The sequence below is a fragment of the Mytilus trossulus genome, chromosome 1 (genome assembly GCF_036588685.1).
Source record: "Mytilus trossulus isolate FHL-02 chromosome 1, PNRI_Mtr1.1.1.hap1, whole genome shotgun sequence".
NCBI classification, from domain to species: domain Eukaryota; kingdom Metazoa; phylum Mollusca; class Bivalvia; order Mytilida; family Mytilidae; genus Mytilus; species Mytilus trossulus.
The window spans coordinates 83,309,072-83,323,039 of record NC_086373.1 but is presented as its reverse complement, the minus strand read 5'-3'; the positions used below and the strand labels follow the sequence as shown (position 1 = coordinate 83,323,039).

Genomic DNA, 13,968 nt, shown 5'->3' with positions numbered 1-13,968 from the left:
ATGGCTAAAAATGAATAAGACAAACAGACAGATAATAGTACACAAGGTATAATATAGAAAACCAAAGCACCACGAACCCCTCTCCAAAAAACAATACATTAATTTGGAAAAAAAGAAGGAGACGCTGACCCTGTCAAGGCAACCGGTTTCGCTCAAATGAAGTTGATCCTATTATTCTAGTTTGATTGTATCTTGATTTACGAATTTGAATATTGAAGTAAAATTGAGAATGGAAACAGAGAAGTTGTCAAAAACCACAACTATACCAAAATGCAGCTGGTTTGCTACTGTTGTCCTTACCTCCTTCCATTTGTATTTATTAATATTAGTAGCACATACTTTTTAGTATTTATTATTTTTACATTTTGATTCTTTGTTTTATAATATGTCATACAAAATATAATATAAAAAAACCGTCAAAAGAACATTTGACGTTTCCATTTGCGGTATCCAAATATTAAAGATCCATCCTCAATTTCAAGTATAGAACCAATATATGTATTGCTAAGCAAACAATCGGTCCTAATCCAATATATAACGGTTGACACATTAGTATCATTTCAATAGTTTAATAGTTTCTTCATCTTCATGATGATACTGTGATATCTTCACCTCTGGTATATAGGAGTGGTATGTATATAGTTTTCTTCTTAGTAATATAATCATGCTAACAACATTGAACACAAGTGATAAAGTAATCACCACAGAGACAACAATGGTGCCAACCAATGAAGACACAGATACCTTTGATTCAGTTGTAAGTCCTGTGAAATATTAAATTTCAGTAAGCAAATCAATTGCAAATAAACAATACAAATGTGAAATAGGAACTGCTTATAATAGATATAGGAAGATGTGGTGTGAGTGCCAATGAGACAACTCTCCATCCAAATAACAATTTAAAAAGTAAACCATTATAGGTTAAAGTACGGCCTTCAACACGGAGCCTTAGCTCACACCTTCCACCGCTCCTTAGATTATCCCCCGTTTTGTGGGTTAGTTTTGTGAACTGTTGTTTGTCTCTTGTCCGTTTTATTGGGTTTGTTTTGTTCCATGGCATTGTAGGTTTTCGACTTAAGAGATGAAATATCCCATTGGTTTCTTTCGTCACTCTTTTACTGTATGCTTTGTACCGTTATTTGTAATATCGGTAAAAACCCGGTTGCAATTTAAAATTATGTCAGTTCACGTCAAACTTTCTTTTTTAATGTCTATTTTTCTCATAAATGTGTTGACTAACTCAAACAAAACCTCAAATATCCCTTATATAACTTCAAGGACTCTAAATAAAACACACCTTTTTTAAGCCTTGACCGTCGAACTTAAGAATAACAAATGATGCTCAGTAGGACTTGGTTGTGTCTTCAATGTATGCAAATAATACAAATCACAATGTTTTGCATTTATCTAACTGTTGGCATCTCATTATAAGCGTATTGACATTACACGACTTCATGAAACGGAATACTGTTTACAAAAATGTATAAATTTCACACAAATTCTTACGAAATAAAGGTTTGTAAACAAGATACTAGTACTTTAAAAAACATAAATTTGTATACCCTTTTCTTCAGCATCGACTAATAGGTTTTCCACTACATTGTTAAGCACTGTTTGTGGCTTGATGGTTTGATTATTGTTCGAGTTTCCACAGAAGTGCATGTCATCAGCTGGTTTGGGCATGTCAGATCGAGCACCTTCCTGTAAAATCAGAGCCATCCCGTCTACGTTGTGTAGCTCAATGTGACAATGCATATACCAATAACCTAGAAGGGAGGTTTAGAACTTAAAATTAGTTTCTTCAGCCAAGGAAGAAACAGAATTTTATGTACACTTTATGAAAAAAATACACATGTTGTTTTTTGACTGGTCAATAAAAAGTAATTACATTAAAACTCTAAAGCCTTTGGAAACCTCCTGTTCTTATTGTAAATGTTAAAACATATAGATACTGTCAAACAAGCCATTACAAAAATGCCTTCTTTTCAATTGTTTTTTATTCAACAAAAACTTATTTGAAGTTCTTCTTAACTTCATAAATATCTCGATATATAAATACCTGGATTATCAGCAAGAATGCGGACTACAGCGTAGGCTCCCCATGGTAAAACTAATGTATCTTTGATAGCAGGATTCATGGTGTTCATTCCTGGAACATTCCCATTAGACCATGATGGATCCGCCCATCGAGCTCGGTCACAATGTTGAGATTCACAAACTATATCTTGGTTCATTTCCGTCATGTTACCAGTTATGGGATCATATGTCGGAAATCCGATTTTCATTACATGGAATCGATGTCCGTGAATATGAATTGGATGTGGTCTTCCAAAACCTTTTGTCTCTGAAAACGCAGTAAAAAATATATTTATAGATCATCGTTTATCATCTCAACGAGATTGATTTTGAGGTACGCAATCGAGTTGAGATGAATGATGATAAAATTGAGAATGGAAATAGGGAATGTGTCAAAGAGACAACAATCCGACCAAAGAAAAAAACAAAAAAAACAACAGCAGAAGTTTAACAACAGATCTTCAATGTAGCAAGAAATTACCGCAACCAGAGGCGTCCTTCAGCTGGCCCCTAAACAAATATATATTCTGTTTATCGCTATTTCACCTATGCCGATGTTGTCAATTTCATTAGCAACGCCACGTGTCCCCTTAGTTTCTAGCGATGATTTTCATAGCATTCGACTTGTTGAGAAAGAAATTGTCAGTCAACAAGTTCAAAGGAAAATTTCGTAAAAATATCGATAAAGTGCATTATCTATAAAGTATTTTCTTTTTTTACGCATGTTAACGCTGTTCTATAACAATTCCAGAGCAAAACAGTCCCCAAACTTCCCCTCACAAGCTGCATGGATGGTCTTATGGTGGCATTCTCGCCTCTAGTGTTGATGGTTTTGTGTTTGATCCTCGATAGAGTGAAACCAATGACTTGAAAATGAGTTTTGCTACTTCTCCACTAAGCACGCAACGATTAGGAATAAGAGCAGACTTTGTTCACACTGGTCAACTCGTAATCTGAATTTGGGGGTTAGTTGGCATTTCGTCATGGAAAATGTTACCTTGTGACATAACACATAAACAATTCCAGGTCACTATGTATGTCTAGTACATATATGGATTCATATTTATATCATATACTTTCTCTTCATAGTATGCATGTACAATTTACCACTGGACGGCGATAAAACTATTCCCAGACCAAAGAAGCAGCAGCCAATATTGAACTTTCTATTTAGATTTTATTTTTGCAAAGATTTTAAAAGCATCAAATGTTTAATTATCTATATGTAAACTTAACATCATACAAAGACACACAAACATACCAACATTTACTAAAACAAACTGTATTACATTTCCTAATTTCAACTCCAAAATGTGATTACACTGAGATGCAAATGTTGTGAAGTCTTTTGGGCAAGCTTTTTCTGGTACAAAATCAGCCTCGTGCAACTAAAATATTAACAAACTCAAATTGTAAAAAGTACTTGTCTTCCAAATAAGTTTTTTCTTTTCTCATTTTCCGTATCATTGTTTTAGTCTTTCTAACTTCCTCATTCAGCGCACTCCTGTTTCGTGTTTTATAATATTTAGTTTTTTATTACTTGAAATATTCTATTTTATAATGTGTCATATAGATATAAGAAGATGTGGTTTGAGTGCCAATGAGACAAGTATGCATACAAATCATAATTTGTAAAAGTAAACCATTATAAGTCAAATTACGGTCTTCAACAAGGAACCTTGTGTTGTCTGTTTTTTTCATTTTTTTTCATACCTTTTTAGTTTTAATTTCGTATACCAAATTTGTTTTTGAAAGTACCATGCTTGTCAATTTCTCGGTCTTGTATTATATCTACTTTTGAATATTTTCCCTTTGGTGTATTGAGTGTTTGTAAACCTCAGTATGTTTGTCATATTTGAAATTGTCCCCTTGAATGAGTAACCAAAAACATGTACAATGTTTTGATTCTACACTACTTACCATTGGTGGAGAAGTTGGTAAAACCATCCGAAAGTTGTTTATCGTAGATACTACCAAGCCCGGGTTGTCTTCTGGTACTGTAAGAAAAAAAATAGTTAATTTAAAAAAAAAAGGATAATATATTCATTGGAATTTCAATGTTGATCCTTTCAGCAATACTCACTACATGTGATATGTATATTTACAGGATTGAGAAAAATATACATACAGGTGGTAATAGGTTGAATTGGTTATTTTTTCGGCGTTGGGATTTCAAAATATTGTCTTTATATTCAACTTTTTTCAATAAAATATAAATATTCATTTGAGTTCTGCACATGTGTTGCTAGTGCGTGTGTTATGCGATATATACAGTTATGCCAGCAGTGAACATCAGTAATTATATTATATTATGGTTAAACATTTTTATATTTATTTTGTAAATTCCTGTACTTACACGAGTAATGAAAACTAAGAAAGAATTCCTGCAGATCGTTTTCACTAGTCATGACTGGTACTGGGTTGGTTTCTATCTCATGTTCTTTTGATTTCAGTTTGGAAACAGGAATACAAGATGTATAGTCATCGGCAGGAAAAGTTCTGGAGTGAAGGTTATTGAGAGCACACTTTTATAATTATATATTACAAGAAAAAATAACACAAAATTGCTTGAAAACATTCTACACACATAACAATAGAATTTGTAGTACTGTCCTACAATTCAAATTAAAATTGAAATTGAGAAATACAAAGGCAATGAACATTAAGACTCATTTTTTAACTTTTAAACATTTGGTAGGTGGACGATAAAAAAAAATGGAAAAACTAACCCATCTAGTATTTGGTCGTTGTAATATATAACAAAGATATTGCAGAACAGTCAACTAAATCATGATGGCTTCTGTAAAATTGTCGAAGAGATGACTTTAAATTTACCACATTAACACAGAATTAAGGATTTGATTGGCAGTGTTTTCTTCGGTGGATGCTACTGTTAAAAGGATTCCCTCTCGGATCTACCTTTTAAAAACGATTATACGAAAAAAGTGTTCGGGATGATCATAGATAAGATAAATATGTAATAGCAAGTTAACAATTTAAAAGAGGGACGAAAGACACAAAACTCATAGATTGGAAACAAACTGACAACCCAATGGCCAAAAAAAACAAAAAAAGACAGACAGACAAAAGACACAACATAGAAAACTAAAGACTTATCAACACGAACACCACCAAAAATTTGGGGTAATATGAGGTGCCCCGGAAGAGTAAGTCTTATGTAAGTCGTATGTTACAACAGTATCAACACCAAGCCATACTAATGTATGAAAAATGTTGATGTAGGTATGTATAAATATCTTTGAATCTGTACTATACATTGACGACATTTTTGTTCAGAAAGATAAAATACCCGAATATACAGTTTACAACTCGACATGGATTTCTTTTTGTACAATCTTTCCCAGAGCTAATAGGATCCTCCTTAGGTGCGCCATCGTATCTTAATATTCCATATCCTACTACCATCGGTATTGGATTCTGAAGTGAAAATAAAACGATTAGAAAGGTCATGTATTATTTTGGAAATTAATGTAAACGAAGGACGATATCTCCCTCTCTAGTTCTTTGATTCCTTGTCTGGCTTAGTCTATACTTTTCGTCCTTTTTTTTTTAAGGTGGTTGGGTTTTTTAGAATATTTTTTCCTCGAGCATCACTGAAAAGACATTTACTGTCGAAATGCACACCCTGTACAGGAACAATGGTACCGTTTAAACTATTATCTGAATGAGATTTATTTTAACTGTTGGTTTAGTCTGTTTAAGTATTTCTTTTTATCTAATGAGAAAAAAAATCACATTTTTTATATTATAATGATTAATATGTTCTGGCAGAAATGAATCTATTTACTCATTGCTAAGAGAGAAGATAGATAACAAATTAGTTAAAAGCTATACAAAGTGAAGGTATTTTGACTTTGTCATTCAGATGCGATACAGAGACATTGATTCTATATTTTAATACCCCTGCAATATCCTGACTCGCCAAATCTTCAAGTCTAATCCAGTAGTTCCCGACTGGTGCATTGCTTAGAACTTCGACATCATATCTTTCACCAGAATGTATTATTACATAGTCTGTCTCCTCAGGTTCTATATCAGCTCCATCAATAGCAAGGACGTTCAACTTGTGCTGCATCATAAAACATTAAAGTTTCCTTAAGCAATTGTTTATCTTGTTTATCATTATTTTTCTGAAACGTAAATCAAAAATGTCAAGGACAATGACCGTTACAGAGAGGTCGATCTGACATATATCAAATCCTACATACAGGAGAATTGCATCAATTTTTTAAAATCCACTTTATCGAATGAAAAGATATGACTATTACTGGAGGCTTTGTTGCACATGACAAAAAGCTCAAAGCTTGATCAATTTTAGAAATTAATATGTGAAATTTATAGAAATTCAATATATTCACAATCAGACATGGATCATGATAAATAAACTGTTGAAGGCCGTACTTTAACCTATAATGGTTTACTTTTTAAATTATTATTTGGATGGAGAGTTGTCTCATTAGCACTCACACCACATCTTCCTATATCTAATCATCATAGAATAGTTAATAAGCAAACAATTTCGAATAAAACCTTTGCATTAATTTTGAAGACTTTTCTTAAAAATCTAAGATTTAAAAAACTAAAATGATGTGGTCTCCATCATAAGAACATCGCATGGAACTGAAATGGTGTTCCTGTACTCACGTTATCAATAGAGATACGGTAAGTACTTATTGACTGTATACCAATCATTCTAAACAGGTATTTCTGTCTACTTGTAACAACAAAGGTCTCCAAAGGTAAATAGTTAGCATTAATATTTGTGGAAGGTTCTTGGAATCGTCCTGAAATAGAAAACAACCTTAAGAATGCCAACTTTAAGTGATTATCCTTAATTCAGGTAAAACAAATAAAATGGTTGTACGAACGGTGGGTTAATCTTCGGACAATAACATGTTTTTTTACTGATCTGAAACAATATGAATTAACAATGAATAATCAATGACATTGTTGTTTAAAGGTGGTACCCAACACTTTCACTTAAATTAATTTGGCTCGTTTAATTTTCATAAAATTTTGAGAAAGTATTTACTTTGACCCTTTGACAAAAATCTAAATATTTCAAAAAATTTGAACCAAACATTTTATCAGAAAAATTTCACTGATTATATAGCAGTTTGACAGACACTAATTTTGATGATTGAAAAGCTAAATATTCCTTTAACAGCACAATGTAATAAAACGTTCAGCTGATTTTACAGAATTATCTCCCTGTAGTGTTAGGTACCACCTTAAAGTACACGCTGTAGTTATAAATAAGTAACATACGTTAACATCAGTATTTGTACCCGTAGGCCACCAACGGGTATTTAACAAAGCGAAAAATCTCGCACCCAGAGGTGTACCTTGGTATTTCGTCATTTAATTTTTAAACACAATTCGAACGGGCAAATAAAAACCCACTTGTGTCGATATTTTTATAGTTAAACTTTACTGTTTGTTATTTATTGTATATAGTTTTAGTACATAAAATTCATTATTTTTTTAAACGTTTGTGGTTTTTAATCTCTAAGAAATGAGATTTTTATTTACCGCTGTCATGTTCGAGTACCACGACAGATGTCACACGTGGAGCAGGATCTGCTTACCTTACCGGAGCACCTGAAGCCATCCTCAATGTTTTGTGGGCACGTGTTTCTCAGTTTCTCAGTTTTTAGTTTTCTAGTTTTTTAATTGGTACACTGTCTTTTAAACTGTTCGAGACTTATGAGTTTGCATTTCCCATTGGTATTTTTTTTTACTAGGTTTTAGACTTCATAAAAAAGAAAATTTAATACAAATGTGTTGCAATGCTCTTCTTCAAAGATACATTGTTTGTTCTTTTTCTTGATACATTTCCAAAATGTACCTTTTGCATTAATCAATGGGGTCTGTATTCCTTTCTGTCCAATTATTGAGCCGTCATATGTCTTTTTAATACCAGTACACGATTCACCATTGGATGTCTTGATGTACCTGTTACAAAAAACTTTTAAATAATTCTGCTTTCATCATCCTATTTCCCTACTTGATTGTATTATTTTTGTATAAGTTATGTGTATGGTTTTCTTAGTTGCATGTGCTATTATCATATTATTGTTTTGATTATTATGTCTCTTATTATTATTTACCACAGCCTTGAAAATTTTCGTTCAAGTATTTAAAAAAAAGTAAAAATGGTTTAATTTTTCGGTTAACTGAACTACAGTTTATTACTTAGAATCAACAGTTATTAACATTCATCAAACATATTAAACTTCTTTTGACTCACTTGTTTAAATGCCAGTTAGCCAACTTAACTTCATGTGTAAAACCTCTTTGGAACCAGTCTTGTACGAGGAAAACAAATTCTTCTTCATTCTGTCTAACAGTGTCAGTCTAAAATGTTACCACATAACATTTACTCTAAGGCTTCACTATGATAAATAATAAGCTTGCATACATGTATTTCATAATTATGTATTTCAATTTTCACGGGAAGAAAAACAATGTTGAATTGTAATATAGAAAACAAATATAAAAACACTTTAGCTTCTTGACTTTATTAATTCTTATTTTATGTTTATGTGACTACATTATACTGAAATATTATTAAAGAAAACTGAGAGGAAATAGTCAACTTTTATAATAAAAAACTAGTGAAAGGCATGCAATTTAATATTTCAATAAATCATGCATGTGTAATACTATAATGAGGCAATACGTACTGGTAACTGCGGTCTTTTAAGAATGATAAAAGCACCGGCTATTCCATCTGATCTCTGTGCCCCAAGATGTGAATGATACCAAAATGTTCCATAAGGAAGCGCTTCAAATCTAAATACAAAGACATCACAGTATTTCTTTTTCGATTTTTTTTTTAAAGAAACAGTTAAATTCGTTCAACTATCATTCAAACTTAACACGATTTATACCTTAACAAAGGCATGGTATGGACTTGCGTTTATCCTTAAAAAACATGTCGACCTTAACATTTCTATAATTTTACCTCGCTTTTGTTTTTGTTAGTTGTTATCTCATTGGTTTGCATCCCAACTATCCCTTTCTGTTTTAATGAAACATGAGCAACGCATACCAGTATGGTTTTCGTCAATAATGTAAAATAAGTAATATTCTAGTGTGCGTTAATTTCTAATGTCGATTAGTATAAGGGGATGAGCTGTCTCATTGGAATTCAAATATACCACATCATGTTATTTTCATTTTATAAGTTCAGGCGGCTGGGACAAATTACATTGAAGTTATTCATAACCGTTATTCGTTTTAACTATGGTGGTCGGTTAAGGCCATTTCGGGTTTTCGCGTTTTCGCCTTTCATATTCTATAGGGCGAAAATGCGAAAACGTAAAATCACGAAGTCGAAAACGCAAAAAACGCGAAAAGGCGAAGTCGAAAACGCGAAATCGGTTTCGCGTTTTCGACTTCGCTTTTTTGCTTTAACCGGCCACCATATTAAACCATAATATATACACATGTATTACCTGTAGGTAAAAGTTTCTCCTGGATTGATAGGGCACTGCGTAACTCTAGCCACGCCGTCCATGAAAGGTGTACCTTTCTGGAACAGGCCATGCCAATGAATAGATACTCCTTCCATCATTAACTTATTGTGAACATGCACTACAATCTAAAACAAATAATATAAAGCTTTAAAATCTTATTATGAAGACAACTATGTTGAATGACAAATATTGTTTAGGAATAGCGTATTTTATTTTTGTAACAGTGTTACCGCCTCGTTTGTGTGTGTGTGTTATACCCTTCCATATTATAAATTTGTATAATTTTTGAATATTTGAATACTTTGAGTTTAAGTCTAAATTCTTGTATCTTAGAATCTAGATATAATCTTACATAGCTCTGTATGTTTATTTGCTGAAAGTATTGGGTGACTATTTAAAATATATTCGAAGGTGTCTATATTTTGGAAAATATAAATACAACATTGGATCAACATTTGTTTTCTTTAAGCAGACAATGGAACGTAAGCAGTGTTTTCTTATGCCAGATATCTGATTGACTTTAGTCTTCAGTTTTTAAATACTCATTTGACAAACAACGCGTCAATCATGTCGAATATTTGTTCGTTGGGTAAGATCTGTTAAATACTGTCATTCTATTTGTGTTGAGAGATTTTTGTTTGTTGACCAAAAACATTGTATGTCAATTGAACTAAAGAAGCGAAGCATTAAGTCTAACTTTATTGTTTCAAATTAAACTATAAAAGTTTATTATCTAGAATTAGATTATGATAATGATATCACATTTGTCTGATTACGCGACAACGCAAGGGCAAAACAAGAAAAAACGACAAAAACAACCCAATCATAAATCTACAAACCTCAACTTATAAAACTAAAGACCGAGCAACACGATCTCCACCATGAGGATTATGATGAGCACTGGTGCTCCGGAGGAGAGGCAGATCATGTTTGCATCTGGCAATAAGCGTATTGCTCATATACATATGTATAAGTACAAATTCTGTGATACGGGATAGGAGGACAGGTCAATTAGAGACATATGAGTGTCGTCTGTGGTACAGAAATTTCATCACGCTATAACTTCTGTCTATTACTGTGAAACTACTTAATGAGAGAAATCAAGTTGAGGACTTTCATTTTCAATTGGAATAGAGTTTCTTATTTATGATGTTCAGATTCTTGCGTTATTCGGAATTATAATCTTATATAAGAACTTGACGCGAATGTTCCTCTGGAAGATAATTGACATTTTAAATAAATCAATCTTGTACGAATAATTTTGATTTGCAAACACATATCTAAAATCTGTTTAATCAAATATTGATTCTATGAATTGATGAAGACGATACACTGCCTCGTAGATGTTTACGTCCTCGTTCTATGGTATCTGATGAATAGTTGTCTTGTTGGTAATTATATCACATCACCGTTTTTATATGCCCACTTCACTGTCGTTACATAATGTTTATTCCGGTATTGATTGATTGAATGATTGTTGGTTGCTGACAGTCAAGTGGCAAATATTTCATGCATGCATCATGCATTCAGGACGATTTTGAATTTAAAAAAACCAGTTTTTTTGTATTTTGTATTTATTATTAAGTAAAAATGCTCATTTGATAGGAGAAAAAGAATTATTTAACAATAACATTACCTGTTGACCTTCATATACGACAATTGAAGGTCCTGGAACTTGATCGTTGATGGCAAACATAAACTTTACGTGTCCATCGCCGGATACGAAATAGTCATTATCAGTAACTGATAAAAAGACAGAAATATCGTTAAAATATAATAAAGAAATTAGGCCCTGACATAATTGTGACCTGCTATTGTATTCTTTTGATTGGAAAGAGGTTGGACAAATTGCCATTGTATTCAGTTGTTTAAGCAACAGGGTCAAATTATGAAAGTTGTGAAACCTTTCTGGAACTTTGATATTCGAGTCTATTTTACATGCATATGAAAATATCTACAATTTTACATATTTGTTCAAAATATCAAAATGATATTCAATAAAATTGAGAATGGAAATGGGGAATGTGTCAAAGAGACAACAACCCGACCAAAATAAAAAAACACAACAGCAGAAGGTCACCAACAGGTCTTCAATGTAGCGAGAAATTCCCGCACCCGGAGGCGTCTACATGCTGCTGTTTGAGGAATTTTTAAACAAAATTGCTTAATGTTTTTGTTAAATTGTGCACTGAAAGTCATCCCAAATCTAAATAAATCATGCATTGTACCCGAAAGGCATATATAGTTTTTCTTACAATATATTTTTTGACTGTGTTACGTGTACCTGTAGGATACGTCAACAAACTGTTAAGTGTACCTCGAGCCTACGTGAAGCAAATTAAATTATGACCAGAATAGCCCTTTATAAACTGAGCCCAAATTAATTGCAACCACAGGTTAAGCACTTTTAAATAATGTACGAATCTTTCTATTTTACGTATTTATATGTGTTGTTTGAAATGAATTTACATAATTATAATTGGATTTATATACATAAATAAAATTGAGAATATACATGTATTTATTATTTGTAAATAGTTACAATACCTTCTCTCATATTGTCCAGTGGTCCACAGTTAGTCCTAACATAAAGTGTGCCATTGACATTTTCTATTGGCGATCTTGAGCCTTTTCCGTTTGGCAGGATAACTGTCATCGTTTGGAAGTATGCAACTGTCCAATGAAACTCACAGATTTCTTCATCAGGCTGACAACTTGGTTTGATGACATTATCGAAGCAATAGATTTTGACAAATGCTATACAGATGACTTTTAATCTTATTAAATGATAACTATCCATTTTTCCAAAACCTTCGAAAGGGTAATAAAAACATGCATTTAGAGGTAAAGGTTATCGCTCAGATCCATAATATGATATCTAATACTAGTAGTAGTCTGGTTTTTTTTCAAATGCATATCTGGACGAGAAAATGTAATTGTAAGGTTTGGAGCCATTATGGCACGCCTGAACCACTTTCATAGATAGTCCTAGATTATTTCAGATAAACCAGGATTTTCTCAAATAAACTAGTATTATCTCAATTTTTTACATTAAGCTCAGATAAACCGGGATTATCGGTATGACAGTCGTAAAAATTTCAATTAATATTGACGACGATGTTTTAACAAAAAGCAAGTGTAAATTACGATTTGTTAGTAAATCAGAAAGAACACTTTACAGAAAAATCTGTTTTTATATGGCTTTCAACATTTTATTTAAGGTGGTATGGGAGTCTAAAATAAAAATGATAGAATTTGTTCATACTTTGCCAAACCGTAGTATCTATTGATATATGTTGAAAAATATAATAAAAATTATAGGTCACCGTGCATTTTCTCAAGCTACATGACGTAACAAAATGACACATTTTGTATGGCTTATACAGGAAAAAAACACCATTTTGTGATTAGAAACTAAAAAAAATGATAGAATTGTTAAATATTTAAGGAAAACATAGCTTTCAGACAATGCTTTGAGAATATCAAAAGAAAAGATAGGGTCACTGTACGTTTTTACCGGCTAAAATATAAAATAGGAAAATTTCATGCAGAATCCTTCAGAAATGCACTATTTTAGAGTTACCTCCCCTTGAAATGCCAATTTAATTATTTTTTTAAAACAACCAAAACTAATCAATATTTGCAAAAATATTAATATTTGTAAGTTATATTCTTATAAATTTGTTCTTTTAGATGAATATTCACATTACATATCTGCATTCCTGCATTACATTTTTCTAACTTAATAGAAAATATGCACCTTCGGTCCTCTGTTTTTTTACAATCCAAGATGGAGGAAGACACCCATACCACCTTAAATGTCTCTTTTTGCTACTCTAGTTTTTGAAAATGTATTCTGTAATATTTAACTATGCAAGTTTCCTAAAACAACTTTTGCCCCTTGCATGAAGCATATGAAACAAATCAAATGAGAACCAACGACCCAATTCATGCTAGAAACAATAAACAAAAAACTAGTATGACGGAAAGAAACTAACGACAACAACTGAATAACAAACTTGGGTCAGAGAGATAAAGAATGTGGTGGGGTTTAAATTATTTGAATGATAAACCCTACCTCTAAACTGCGACACAGGTGTAACAGCAAATCAAATGATAAAAATCAGTTGAATAGACACAGACGTGCGATAAACACACACAATTCCTAAAAAAAAAGAAAAATAAACAAAACGAAAACAAGGTACTAGTACCTGTAGTTTTCGCAACTTCTAAAAGCTACATTTCTAGGTCAAAGCAAACTCCAACCAATAAATAAATAGATCGGGGGAAAAACATGACCCTGTGAAATGCCGAAACATAAGTAAAAGTGGTGCACGGATGAAACAAATATTCGTAAACACTATTACTGCTTTACATTCTAAAACAATTT

General features: G+C 32.2%; 1 protein-coding gene across 1 annotated transcript; it reads right to left on the bottom strand.

Moving 5' to 3' along the window:
- Nucleotides 1–509: 509 nt before the first annotated feature.
- On the bottom strand, nt 510–12,514 carry LOC134710560 (uncharacterized). The gene is made up of 15 exons (XM_063570935.1): nt 12,126–12,514; nt 11,215–11,321; nt 9,558–9,703; nt 8,784–8,892; nt 8,348–8,454; nt 7,946–8,052; nt 6,742–6,881; nt 5,999–6,166; nt 5,387–5,514; nt 4,433–4,575; nt 3,997–4,073; nt 3,338–3,464; nt 2,060–2,344; nt 1,563–1,766; nt 510–764 (listed from the first exon to the last, which is right to left on the bottom strand). The coding sequence occupies exons 1-15, from the start codon at nt 12,376–12,378 to the stop codon at nt 556–558; spliced, it is 2,310 nt and encodes a 769-aa protein (XP_063427005.1). The 5' UTR covers nt 12,379–12,514; the 3' UTR covers nt 510–555.
- Nucleotides 12,515–13,968: the final 1,454 nt, after the last annotated feature.

Bases quoted from the DNA above. Each gene is read 5' to 3' on its own strand.
- LOC134710560 (XM_063570935.1), bottom strand. From the start codon at position 12,378: ATGGATAGTTATCATTTAATAAGATTAAAAGTCATCTGTATAGCATTT. The intron at 8,455-8,783 runs GTACGTATTGCC...GTAACATTTTAG, and splicing joins TTAAAAGACCGCAGTTACCA to ACTGACACTGTTAGACAGAA. The intron at 2,345-3,337 runs GTATGTTTGTGT...CTGCGTTTTCAG, and splicing joins GTTTGTTTTAGTAAATGTTG to AGACAAAAGGTTTTGGAAGA.